Here is a 14,904-nt window from a genome sequence, read left to right on the forward strand (position 1 = left end):
ATTTTTTTTTAATCTAATCCAAAAAAACTTTATTATTTGACACTGACACATTATATCAATACGGGGACTTATTGATTTAATGCGTCAGTGTCAAATAATAGTTTCAGTTTACATAATTTTTATAATACAATTGGAATAGCAAACAAGTTTACCACCGACCTGAAGGTAAACGGTAACTACATGAACAGCACTACGGACAATACGTTATCATTTGACACCCGTGATGACGCTCATGTGGCAACGCATGAGCGTCATCACGGGGATAAAGGTGCTTGCCCATTTTTCTCTACTATGAATATTAGAATCAGTATTAAATAATATTTTTAATTATAAAAAAAAATTAGAAACATCTTTACGTGAAATCGTAAATTTATGACAGGACGAAATTATCTGTTTCTGTATTAAAGATTTCATATAAAACGGCTGGATGAATTTTTTGGCCGAATATTTAAGAAAATCTCAGATCAGAGTTCAGCATCACGTTTTGTGAGTTCCAGATTTTTTGGCAGACTTATAACCTCTATGGTGATTGGTAAACTGAAGAGTAGCCGGTAGATGATAAATAAATGCGTCAAATTTAACAAAGAATATAAGTCAAACTCGAAATGGCGGGCTCATATAGTTGTAAATAATAATTAAAAATAAAATAGTTAACTAGTTAAAAATAATAAATCTGATAATACCTACACATTTTGTATTTAATCAAAATAAATGACAACTTTAGAAATAAATCCCTCCCTTGTATGTGCAGATTTAAAATTAATCTGAGCTCACGTTATGCGAATTTAATTTTGAGTTTTATTTGGTACCTAATTACTTTTTCTTTTCCATTACAAGAACAAAACGTAATCTCAATATTTTCTGATTCATATTATGAAGCTTCTGATTTTGTATTTTTAATTAGGTAAGCTTATAGTTGGTATTCCAATATGATATTATTATATTTGTTAACATCAACTACGTTTTTGAATTGTATTTTTTTGTAATATACTATTCATTCTATTTATTATATATAGGTATACCTACCTACGTATATTTCATTTATTGATCCGTATTGATACCTACATATCAATGCGGATCAATAAATGGAAAACAAAGAATATTCTAAGATCAAAGAGATTTTATTACAGTGTGTTGGTAGTTGGTACAGATCCATAAAAATATAATATGATATCAATGTGATAGTGCGGTTTTTAGTAGGAATTTGTTTTGTTTTTGTCAATTACAGATGATGAAATGACTTTTAAGAGCTTCTTTTATAATATTTCTTAAGATAAATTGTTATTTTACTGATAAATAGAGGCGTTGCCAGTCTTACGGTATAGTATAGCATTGTAAACAATACACAAAGGATTCTTTGTTACGATGCAAACCTCCTTGCTAATGAGAGTTAATGTGATTATATGGTTCACCCGTTTAGTCTTTTTAGCGCCTTGAAGTTAGCGCATTGCAACGCCGTGCACGCGCTATCACATCGGCGTGGCAACACCGCGCCCCGCGCAGCATATTGTGCCACGCTACACTGTTGCCGCTCCGCCAGACACCGGTTTCGCTGCTCTCGGCCCCTGCCCGCAGTCTCGCTAGAGCGCTTTCAATACTCTAACGTCATTTTTCAACAAAATGGATAGCAATTCGAATAATTCAAACTCCTGCGAAATGTATTGGCCAAAAATAAAAGAGGAAGAGTCAGATAATGAGGGTAGAAAAGATAGTAATGGAAGTAAAATGTTGTGGACTACGGAAAATACGTTGAAACTTATAGAAACATTGGAGAAGGAGTGTCAAGAACTCTGGGATTGTAAAAACATGTTAAATAGAGATCGGAATGCAAGGAACGCTAAGCATCAGTATTTGGCTAATATGTTTGGTACGACCGTCGAAGAAATTTCAAGAAAAATACACAATTTGCGAACGCAATTGAACAACGAATTAAGGAAAATAAAAAGGCGGCAATCGACGTCATTTACGGGAGAAGGGAGTTTGCAGGGGGGGAGTGGCTGGGAGTACTTCGATGCTCTCTCCTTCCTTATACCACCGCCCTCTAGCGATCCTTTCGAACAAGTTGGTGGAGTAAATTTAGCGGTACGTGTATATTATTTTAATTCAATAACTTTTTTATTATTAGATATCAAAGCAAAATGCGGTTAAATATTTTTCTACCCATTATTTTAATTTAATATTAATAAATTATACTTATAAAAGAAAACAAACTTTTCACTACAGAAATGTAAATAAAATTAAGCCAGGTGAGCCAGAGAAATTTCTTTTGCTATCTGTATTTTAAAGTGTCAGCCAGCGAATGTTAGTAACGAGCGCGCCAGGCGAGTGGAATGTCGTGTTTTACATCGAGATATTTTGCAAAATTGGACGAAATTTAAAACAGGTATGTTATTTTAAAGTTTTGTTGTATTATAGTGATGTATTTTAGAAGTATTTATTGCTGTATGTGGACTAAATATATCGAGATTAATGACCTTGGTAAACAGCACTGTTCGTATGTATTGCGCGTTATTTGTCTGTGGCCCGGCGCTGCGGGTGCCGGCCGCAGCTGTGTAGCTTACAGTAGTCGATCCTCTTGTTTGTAATAAACGATTCTCATCATTTCTATCCGGCCTAGCGGAAACTTGTTGAGTAAAATTATATAACTCTATTTATAAAATCACCGTGCTTATGAATAATTATTTATATTATTATGGTGACATATGAGCAATATGATAATAATGACATTTAAATTCACACATTTAATACGCTATTCGCGTTTTATGAATAACATTTAATTGTTTATTTGTAGATTCTATAAAAAACTGTATTCAAATGACAGACAAAATATCAAACTATTACTACTTCTGAAAATAACGCTATTGACGAATAAAAACTATACAAATGTATTTTAATGTAGCGATGTCACAAGACAAAATGTGAATTCTATTTAAAACATTGTTTGAAAACTATTAAATTTCGTTTTATTAAATATACAAAGTTGTTGAAACAACATTCCCCTGTCATTTATCTATATTCAAATTAAGACATTATGGTAATAGATACGAAAATGACTATTAGTTGTGCTTTGGACCCGGCCGACATTAATAATTTAGGCATTAACACAAACAACAACTTTTCTATTTGAATATTTGTATGACGTAGTATGACGCAAAAATGGCTGTATTGATTAAATTGGATTCTTGGAAAAAGTGATTTTTTGAAGCATAAAAAATTGGTCCAATAGTGACAAAAATACTAATTTAGATATATGTAAACATACGTAGGTAGCTATTAGATAGAATTGCCTCTTTTTTGAAATCGGTTAAAATTGAGTATTTATCAGGTTAACAGAATACAGTAGTGTCAATTGAATATTGAGGAACCGGAATCAAACAGACTTGAATATTTTATATCCGTGATAAACTCGTGTTCAACGGTCATAGTTATTCACTGCTATTTTGAATTGACATCTGTATTAGCTACCATATAGCCGGGATAATAAAAAATTATAATATTTTAATAATTCATTCATTTATAATGTGGAGCTCTTGCCACTTCCCAAGATCTTCCACAATTCTGTTTAAATATTGATACGAGTTTCATTCCATCCTCGTCGCCAATATACTATCTAAATAAAACACGTCCGAAACCAAAGATAAATAATTTTAAAGCGCTCTTTAAACTAGTACCTACCTACATGCACTCTTTTAGAAATTACTCGTACTTAAATTAGTACTCTTATAAAGGTATCGTAATTGCTTCTCTTACTTTACATTATTAATTTTAGTACATACAGATTTTTTTCTTTTAGATTTTAATAATGTATCGAAAATCAAAACAAAGCGTTGAAGAGAGACTACTTAAAAAACGATTGGCAGAACGGAAAAGATATGCTCTGATAAAGAGCGACCCACACAGATACGAATTACAAAGAATAAAAGAAAGACAGAAATATTTAAAACAAAGAGCGGAAAAGAAAAGACTGACCATAAACGAGATGACACCAGCTCAAAAGAGAAATCAACGGAAGAAGTGGAAAGTATATGAACGAAAACGCAGGGCGGCCAGAAAAGCAGCGGAGAATTTTGAATCGACCGACGAGGAAATACCATCGGAATGTGAAATCGAAATTCCGGAAACATCCGGGGGCGCGGTTTTGAGTTCCTTTATTATGAAGTTTGAAGAAGACACACAAACTGATTCGTTCACCACTGTCGGATCAGATAATTTGGTATTATATACAGAATTTGGTTTTACATATACGATACTTTCTACTAGGTTGTCTGTAAGAAATTACTTATAGCGTCTGCCTTTTGTAATAAATACAGTACCTAACATATCTACTCTGTTTTTATATTTGTTCTTTTGTTATTTTATGAGAGGAATGAAGAAATATTATTATTTTAATAGGTCTAGTCATGTGTCAGTCACATGAGACTATTAATTTTAGTTATCTTGCATCCGTAATTGTTGTTTGTTTTTATAAATATACCGTTTTGTTGTTACGAATGACTACAATATATTAAGATGTTATTTATTGTACCGAATCTGTAGATCTACTTACAGTAGAATAATTGTGTAATTCATTACAACTAATTTATTACTCTTAACACCATATAAACATTAAGTAGTACATTTTTGAGCAGTGCAGAGCTAAATAGTGCATTGTTTGACTTGTAGTAGGAATGAGAAAACCCTCGAAACAATCAGTTTCTATTATTCTATGAATAAAAGTGTTTTTGATATTTACTTAATACTTATGTTTGTATTGTACGACCTTCATTCCAGTATCAAAAACTTAAATTGTGAATAATATTATTTTATATTTTAGCTAGTCGCTATGACGTTGGTCCATATTATAAACGGCCTATGCCTAATTATTGTTAGTTTTATACGACTAAATGGATGGACGGATTCAAAAGAAATTGAATAAGAAAAGAGATTATATTAAGAAGACGGATATTGGCAAATTGTTTGTTTTTAAAAAGAATTTGAAAGAAAATTAATTAAGAGAGAGATTAATATTTTGTGCAGACGAAATTGCGGGTAATGGCTATTACATAAGAAATAATTTTAATAGCAGATTTTGTTCATCCAGCTGGCGGAGTTTCAAGCGAATGAAGAAGAAGAATTTGGTATCGCAGCTCGGGCCCTAAAAAAGGCTGAGTCCACTACCCCGACGTTGACGATCCGGGCAGTTGGCAAGCAGTCCAGGGTGCCGGCATCGATACCTCCGCCGCTCCCGCCCAGTGCACACCCTCTGATGTGGCCAGAGGAGCCCGTACCCAGACTCCGACCTGGAATCAATGCAGATGAATGTCAGGTAAGTCATATGATTTATATTGACAATGTCAATAATGTCCTTTTTGTAATTTTTGTTAATACATAGCTGTAATAATTCTCAAAAACTAAATATAATAATAAATTATAAAAAAAAATATTCTTAGGCGATGATTATATATTTTTTAATGTTGTGCTGCGGTATAATTCCGTAATATTTGCAACGCTAAACTATTATTTAAAGAGCGTAACTAAAATATTAAATGAAATCTATAAGTGAAGTAATTGTCATGTTTCATGGATACTTTAAAATTAACAACGACGTTATTATTTATGCAACATTATTCAAGTACATAGCAATATTAAATATTCTTCTCTTTCTTAGATATTTGGAGATTTTGTAGCATCAGAACTCCGTATACTTCGCTCTGACGAGTCCCGAAAGCGACTGAAGAGAATTATCCAGAAGGCAATCCTTCAAATCGGGGAAGAGGAAGATACGGGCCCTATGGATGAATAGCATAACAGTTGTCTTGATCCTGAGGATCGAGATACTTGTTTAATAAGAAAGTTTATAAGAGACATTGATATTTAATAAGTGGCAAGTAGTTACAGCTTGCTGTTGTGAATAATAAAACATTGCAGCATCGATGAGTTAATATATGTGTGATAATATCTAAACGATATAGTTTGCTGATTTGGTACGAATTCAGATACGTCGATAATACTTTGATTTTATCATTTGTGTATTGTGTGTCTTAATTATCTTGTATATCATTATTATTATTACATAGTAAAAAATAATGTAGCTGTCTCTGTCTGTACCTATGCATGTTATCTTTAAAACTATGCAACGGATTTTGAAGCGGTATTTTTAAATAGATATAGTGATTCTGGAGGAAGGTAGGAAGTTATATGTATAATACATGTACACCCGTGCGAAGCCGGGGCGAGTAGCTAGTAAGTATTATATAAGTAATAAGTCTGATATATATATAATAGTCAGCAATTCATTGACTATTTAAAAACTAACTAGGTTTAACGTATAGGTATGGTATTTTTCGCTTCCATTCATCTCTGTCTATTCCATTTATCTCATTATTCACTGCCTCTCTTGTTGTATTATCTTTCACATAGTCCTTCCATCTCTTTTTTACCCTTGGTCTACCCTTATAATCTACATTCCCACTTAAACATATGTTTTAAAATGTTCTCTTCAATCCTGCCCTTGCACGCTTATATTAAGATAAACGATTACTCTTCAACTTCGACACTGGTGCTAGTTTAATGTATGATGGTTCAGTCATTGTCTAGTCCATTCTTATCCCACCAGACATCTCAATCTTAAGTCACAATTCAGTTGTATTCAATTGTCTTTCATCTATTACCTATATGGCCAACACTGTATCTATACAAAACAGTAGGCCTGATAGTCTTGTATATTTTACTCTTTAGTATAAAAAACTTATATCCTTAGTATAAATAACTCGTATGTGTTATATCTTAAATAATAGTTGTAATCATTAGATTTTAATGCTATTTACATATGTGTACACTATTTAACCTGTATTTATCTAATAGACTTAAATAAGGGATCTCTTTAATTATTAAGAATTTTATAATTTTATTTCTATCTATGTGATATTAAATGGTATAATTACCTAATGCTTAAAGTATTACTAGTTGTAAAAGTAATTGTAATATAGGTACGTAATTACCTACATTGTATCCAATATAACCTGCACTCTATTCAATATAAATAAATGATTAATAAAAAAAGCATTTTTATTATTACTTAGATTAATAAATATATTTCTATTTCAATTTTTAATCGTACACGATCACATTGCTTTGTGATGTGTATGATATACTTTAGGAAATTGATTAGTGGTAAGAAATATTACTTTATATGCGCAATTAATTACACATTTTTATTTTTACTATTTACCTAATTCTGATATATATACTGGCAAAAATTTTATTTTCAAACTATCCTAAAGTTGTAATGGTGAATTCCGGTCAGGGAGTTTGCCTTTACACACCTAAAAGACATTCCTAACCCGCGAAGGATTTATGTAGCGGCTGACGGCCGAGTCCTGCCTGTCGGATACGACTTTAGTCTGAGGGCACCGCTGGGGGCTCGAACCGTCGCCGTCGCCGCGTCGGTCAGGCTGTCGAAATATTGATACCCGTTTGAATTAGACGGGGGATCGATCTGAGAGGTATTATAATTGCGTAATTCTGTGATGCTGTTTTTTACCTTCTCACGACTTATCGACCAGACGATCTAAAAGTTTGTGTGAAGACAGTAACAGAAGTCATCATACCATCGTCGATGTCGTCATCGAGGTGTCTTTTATTTATTTATACTCTTTATTTTCTACCGCATATATCACGGGGAGTGTTCTGAGGAATTGTTCGGATTAATACCAGGTGCTGAGTTTCACCACCGTACCACCCGCCAGAAACTGAAATACCATCCTGATCATCTGGATGAATGGTAGTCTTCCACAGTGCGGTTTTCTAGAAACTTTTTGCCTTGCACAACCACATTGTGGAATCACCTTCCAGCAATGGTATGTCTGGACCGATACGATATTGAAACCTTCAAGAAAAGAGCTTATTCCTTTTTAAAAGGCCGACAACGTACTTGCAATTCCCCTGGTGTTGCGGGTGCTCATGGGCGGCGGTAATCACTTACCATCAGGTGAGCCGCATGCTCGTTTGTCCCATGTGTTATAAAAAAAAAACTCTTTATATAAACTTATACAAAAGGCGGTCTTAACAATCTCTTTCGACTACATTGGATGGATTGAGAAAGTAAACATAAGAAAACGGTAGGTTTCTCATTCAAAATCACGAGTATAATGGCTAGTGTTATAAATGCGAAACTATATTTGTTAATGTTACCTTTTCAACCTAAACCACTGAACCAATATTTATGAATTTTGCCGTAGAGACAGACGATGATGTCCCTCTCATAAATCCGGCAACTGCGACATTTCACTCCTTCTTATTTTCTTCCATGTGCTCTTATATTATGTGACTAGTGGAAACAAAGTTTATTTACGACTTTATCGTGTCGTTAAAAAAGTTTGTGGCGTCGAAATGTGGGATGAAAGCAGAAAAGAAATAAACTACTCGTAAGTACTGACTCTGCGTATCGTTGAGTTTAACCATTCGGAACCCTGTAAATGACTGAAAAAGATTCAGATGTCGTATAAAAAACTTCTTTTGTATAAATGCATATTATAAAATTGTAGACTATGTAAATAATACTAAATATTTTTAATGTAGAAAAACTTTTAATTCATTGTGCTGACAATATCTGATTGCATTAAGAATGAGACGTAGCGGTTTCTATGTTCATTATCGCATGCCTCTTACGACTAGGTCCTTGTTACTATATAGATATATATTTATTTAATATAACATTTATTCAAAAGAACAACACACAAGTTTCTTGTGACGAGTCAGCGTTCCGAATAAGTGGTAGAATTTAAAAAATGACTATTCAAATGTTGTATTGAATTTATTTGAATAAAGATCAATTCCATTTCTATTACCTCCCTTTCTTTTATAAATAGAGAGAACAATCACAGCGAAAATATGAATCGGCTGTTCAAACAATAATAAATTGTATGCGCTCAAGTGGCGTAGATAATTTGGTAGCCACCGTTCGCTGCTATTCTGCCATTATATTTTAACGACGCGTTCATTGCGTCTACTTGTAAACTAACAATTATGCTAATGAGCATGCTTTTTATGCAATGTCTCAATTAGTAAGCCAGCTAAGTGAAAATTTCTTATAATTCTTACTTTCTTTTTAACCAACTTCAATATGAATAGGTTTTCTGTGCTATAAATTAAATATTTTGTGTATAAAAGACAAAAGTAGGAGGATAAGTGTATAATTATGTGTTTAATAATATTTCTGGCATATTTGTACATTTTGTTAAAAAAAGAAGAATAAAAAAAATAAGAATGAGTGTACGGAATATGTCTCTACGGCAAAATTCATGAATATTGGTTCAATGAAAAAAATACAAATATGCCAGAAAATAATATACTTATATAACATTCAATTCATTTGAAATTTAGAAAATTTGTACTTATAAAAGAAAGCCAACTTATACCAAGAGACTGTGCAGGTTAATACAATAAGTAAACTGAATGATGTTGTTTTATGACTTTTCTAGTTGGGATCGAATGCATTCTAAACCAATACAGCTTATTTTAAATTGATCGGCTCAGAAACAAACATAATCCTCTCTATTTGATACGAGTTATGGGGCGGGTGCTTAGCAGTTTGTTTTGTAAGCTTTATTCCAGTTTCAAGCGTTATATCAGCGATAGGAGCGGAGTTATGACAGATTAGAGACACTAATGTTTTCCCCACTTTTAATCCCACCGTTTAATTTACCTGGATGCGAACTGGCAAGAATTCATCTACAAGTCTACTCTACACTGTAATCTCAATATCAATCCAATTAATGTACCTAATGTTTATTTAAAGTCTTCAAGACTACATAAAAGAAATAAATAAATTGATAATAATCTCAGTTACTTCTTTCCTTGAACATGAAATATGGAATTAATACGTTGTGAGTGTATATTATAATCACTACGACTCTTATTTAGTTACTTAACCAGTTGATTCATCATCATCATCATTTCATCCCGGAAGACGTCTACTGTTGAACAAAGGCCTTTCCTAAAAATATCTCGGACGATCGGCTCTACGCAGATCGAATCAAACCAGTTGATTGTGTATTAATATTTTGACTCATATGAATTAGTGCTAATTAGTATTAGATATTTAAACTTAAAAATGTAAAACAACATTATCGTTGTTTTACATTTTTAAGTTTAAATAACACGCAGGTTTCTTTCTCGTACTCCTTGTGCAGAGAGTGCTTTCCGAATGAGCGGTAAATTGATAAAAGAAGTTTGTTTACATAAAGAATGTTCTATTCTATTCTCAAATTTAATACAATATAATCGTGAAAACATATAATCATTATCGAAATTAGTTTTAAGAAAAATCGACTGGTAGATATATCAAGTTACATGTTTTTTTTTTCAAAATACTACGTATCCATTTCCGTTTAATTTTGTTATAAGAAAGTTTAAATGACTTTTCGAGTGCTAAACTGACATTTCTCAAATTAATTGTCTCTGTATATGTCAGGGCGGTGGCAGGCAGTTGCAGGTGGTAGCAGGGGTGTGCGCCCCTAATTGGACTCACCCATCCAATGATAACTTGGAATCTGACAACGGGTGATGAAATTTCTAAAACTCTGGTTATATTATAATTATAAGTTGTTGAATGACTTGAATGACTGCGTGTATGGAAATTACTATACCTCAATCTATATTATTTAAATTATTTACCGAGTCTTAACACGAATAATGTTATGGCAAATAAAGGTTTCGACTAGGTTGCACTAGCCGTGGTCATGAGCTGACTGAGGTAACGTGAGAAACGTCAAGATAAGTAAATACCCTTATTTGCCACAAAATTATTCGTGTTAAGACCCGGTTAATAATTAAATAATGTATATTAAACACGAAAGTTTAAAATTAACCTCAGTCTATAATCAAAATTCAATACCACAGATAATAATTGGTGGCTCGACAACCAAGCTTCCCGAAGCTTATTTTTTTAATGAGTATTTTCGGAGAGCATTAGCTTATTTGTGTTTTTATTTTAGAAAACACATGCAGGTTTATTCGTAAGGGCTAAAGTACGCCAAATCGAAAAAAGGAAAGATACTCATGAAATTGAACCGCCACCAAGAAACAAATTTAAAAAAATTGATGGTAAATACTTCGGCATACAGTTATAAATAGCAGTAATGAATAATTGTACGACAAGTAATCATACTAAAAATGTGTTTATTCATATTTATTACTAGCTGTTCCCCGCGACTTCGTCCACGTAGAATTTAACTTTAATTTTCTAAAATAAAAGTAGTCTAAGTTACTCCTTATTACATTAGCTACCTGTCAATAAAAGTTCCGTCAAAATCGGTCTAGCCATTTCAGAGATTAACCGGAACAAACAGACAGACAGACATAAATTTAAAAAAATGTTATTTTGGTCTATGTACCGTATTTACATATATTCATATGCATGTAGTAAAAATCGGTTATTTCAATATTACAAACAGACACTCCAATTTTATTTATATGTATAGATTTGTTGCTCCATAAGTCCTTCCGCGGGTTTGGAGTGCAATCTGCACTCGCCCCATAACGTCCGGTGAAGCTGTAAAGGCCAGCTACGGCCAACAGCATTAGAGTAGTCCGAAAAAAAAAACTCGAAAAAAAAACTCCAATTTTATTTATATGTATAGATTTGTTGAGCATACTGAATAGCTTTCTCTTGAATTTGGAATAATATTGTATGTAATAATTAACGGTTTAGTTTATAACATCTTCTACTACATTCTACAGTTACCATCTAGAAATATGTGTACAAAAATTTCTAAAATTCTATATTTATAATGCCATTTTTATCACAATTTACGAAACCTAATAGGTACATTAGGTAATTTTGTTCCGAAGGTATAGAGTAGTTTAAATGTAAGGGTAGCTATAATAGTGGTATAGACGGTAAACAGTAAGCTAACCAACTAACGGTAGCCCGTGTAAATGACGTATAGCCGCGTAATATTTTGCTGCATAAGCCACTAGCGATACAATCAGATCCGCCCCGTTTCAACTTGGGGTAGGTCGCTAATTAGACGCTTGCCGCTTACCCCTATGAAGTTTTAAATGAGTTTCGAAAGTGGCTGATATTTACAACTACAGCTTTATTTATGAACAATTCTGTAACAATGAGTTTTTTAATTACGTGTAGTTTTATTTATTTTATAAATCTAATTCATGAAATTATTGTTAGAACCAAAACATATAGGATTACCTATCTATAAATAAATATACATATTATTATTTTATGTAGCTACATTTTTTTTATTAATGATAATGGAATGGACCCGCCTGTGCTAATGGTTTACACTGGCGGGACACAGAGGATGGTAAGATGAGCATAGATTTTATGCTATGGTCAGTTAGCCCGATTGTTCCAGGGGAAACCACGTGGGGGTCAACCTGACAGCTAGATCCATATTTACGTCTACAACTTGTAAATTATTTATTTAAGAACTGAAATATTATATACTTATATTCTAGCGACCCGCCCGGGCTTTTCACGGGTATTTAACAAAAAAATATGTATTTTTTTACACGTTGCGTTAAATTTTTCATACGGATTCCTAACCTTTTTGAATGTTGATTAGTGTTTAGTTTAATTTGTGTTGAGTAATAGTTTAATGGTAAAATTATTTTAAAAACCGGCTGAAAAGTATAAACCAGTTTCAGCGAATTGAATTCGCAGCTAAAATGAACCTGATATACATAGGTAGGTATATTTAGAGTACTCAAAACTCAATAGTACAATCAATAATTGTAAATAAGAGATAAGAATCTTATCACTTATATTACATAGGTAAACATTTTGAATAATTTTTATGAACCACACAAAGTGACCATTCTTGCTTACATAATCCTTACTAATATTATAAATGCGAAAGTAACTCTGTCTGTCTGTCTGTCTGTCTGTCTGTCTGTCTCGCTTTCACGCCAAAACTTCTGAACTGATTTAAATGAAATTTGGTACCCATATAGTCTAGACGCCGAGGAAGGACATAGGCTACTTTTTAATGCGAAAAAAGGGTTGTAAGGGGTTGAAAATGGTAATGCAAGGTTATCTTTATGCGGTTGAATACACACTTATTATAATAATGGCTTAACTAAAAAATTAGATATTTTGGAAAGTCTACTTTATAATTGTGTTATTAAGTCTATTTTCAAAAATTTTTAATTTCTGAATTACACCAGTATTGTACTAGATATGAGATATATAAACGCTCATATGTCATAAATAAACATATATGTCATTTGTATAAGCAGCGCGCATGCGAAGTTGCGCGCTAAACTGATTATTGTCAATCCGTTGTCTTCTTATAAATTTAAACGTATAAACGTTTGCCCTGCAATTTTATTTTTTAAATACATATATATAATCCTGGTACAGCCTATAACTGATGACCTTTGTCCAAGAGACAAGAGCGTAAGAACATATTATTAATATTTTTGAAGAATAAAACAACATATAATATTAAAAATGTTGTCAATACATATGAATAACATTTCCTTGGAAGAAACAACATCTACCGTTGCATCCGAGCTATTCAGGTTCGGAATACGCGTTTCTCCATTCTGGCCAGTAGAGTCAGAGATATGGTTCGCGCAAGTAGAGGGATAGTTTGCAATTTAGAATATCACATCTATTATTTTGATTTAACAAAATTTTATTATGTTATTGGCCAACTGGACCACCAATTTTCAAAAGAATTTAAAGAAATGTTTAAACTGTTTATTAAATATAAATAAATATGACATTTAAATTTGTAAATATCACATTGTCACCATTCAAGGGGTAAAATAAAATAGCAGATAAAAGTTTTTATGGAAATTCGTCATATTTGAAGCTAGAACGATGAAGCTTTTTTCTTACGCTTTTTTGGGTCAGTTTATTTAATAAATACCTTACTAATATTATGAAAGTGAAAGTGACTCTGTCTGTCTCTTAAAAGCCAAAACTTCTGAACTGATTTAAATGAAATTTAAAGTCTAGATCTTGAGATAGGACATAGGTTACTTTTTAATGCTAAAAAGGGTTATAAGAGACTGAAAGAGGAATTTTTTAAAAGTTTAAGCTTCAATCTTATTTTTTTGCGTATTGATTAAATATAATTAACGAAAATGGGTTGTAAGGGTCAAAAGGGGAGTTAAAATGTTGTATGCATGTATTGTCATTTTTTAAAGCTAGAAACTTGAAACCCATTTTTTAGGCTGTTGAGAAAATATCAGTACCTACCGCCACAGGACTCAGCCATAAATGGTTACAGTATAGCGACATCTTATCATTGGTACATGATGACACTAATATAAGTAGCATTAAAAAAAACAAGAAAAAGGGTTATAAGGGGTTGAAAGGGGAGATGTAATGTATGTATGGTATGTATGGAAGTATCTTCATTTTAAAGATAGTAGTTTGAAACTTAGTTTTTGGCTGTTGATTGAATTGTATGGAATTATGTATGGAAATTTCATTTTTGAAGCTAGAACCATGAAACTTTTTTATTGTGTTAGATTATTAATATATATTTTTTATTATTTGCTCAAGGTCACTATTTTACGCGGACGAAGTCGCGGGTACAGCTAGTTTCTAATCTAATCTAATTTTAAACTTCCCAATAAATTCGTTAAGTAGTAGCAGGTAAATAGTAAGTAGACGACAGGGTCATCTTCTATTAAAATGTATCAACAGAAATACTATAAAAATCTAAATTGAAGTTTCTTAAACGGCCTACACACGACACCAAAATCCGCGGTAATATTGGAGCATTGGACAGGAGCGACCTAGTTCGCTTTTTAGATCGTCTCGTGTGTAGCTAAAGGGTTAAGGGCAATTATCGCCTTGTGTGTAGCGATATCGGGGCCGATTTTACACTAGTGTGCCTGCGGACTGATTTTACCATGCCTACTCAGATATTGTCTCTGATTTTAAGG

General features: G+C 32.6%; 1 protein-coding gene across 1 annotated transcript; it reads left to right on the plus strand.

Moving 5' to 3' along the window:
• Window positions 1–1,559: 1,559 nt before the first annotated feature.
• On the plus strand, window positions 1,560–6,011 carry LOC131845087 (uncharacterized). Its single transcript, XM_059194109.1, has 4 exons — window positions 1,560–2,082; window positions 3,794–4,213; window positions 5,081–5,305; window positions 5,648–6,011. Exons 1-4 carry the CDS (start codon window positions 1,621–1,623, stop codon window positions 5,780–5,782), a joined length of 1,242 nt encoding a protein of 413 aa, XP_059050092.1. The 5' UTR covers window positions 1,560–1,620; the 3' UTR covers window positions 5,783–6,011.
• The last annotated feature ends 8,893 nt before the right edge of the window (window positions 6,012–14,904 follow it).

The sequence above is a fragment of the Achroia grisella genome, unplaced genomic scaffold (assembly GCF_030625045.1).
Source record: "Achroia grisella isolate CSIRO2021 unplaced genomic scaffold, CSIRO_AGI_Agris_v1 utg452, whole genome shotgun sequence".
NCBI lineage: Eukaryota > Metazoa > Arthropoda > Insecta > Lepidoptera > Pyralidae > Achroia > Achroia grisella.

Bases quoted from the DNA above. Each gene is read 5' to 3' on its own strand.
- LOC131845087 (XM_059194109.1), top strand. From the start codon at position 1,621: ATGGATAGCAATTCGAATAATTCAAACTCCTGCGAAATGTATTGGCCA. The intron at 4,214-5,080 runs GTATTATATACA...TTGTTCATCCAG, and splicing joins CTGTCGGATCAGATAATTTG to CTGGCGGAGTTTCAAGCGAA. The intron at 5,306-5,647 runs GTAAGTCATATG...TCTCTTTCTTAG, and splicing joins TCAATGCAGATGAATGTCAG to ATATTTGGAGATTTTGTAGC.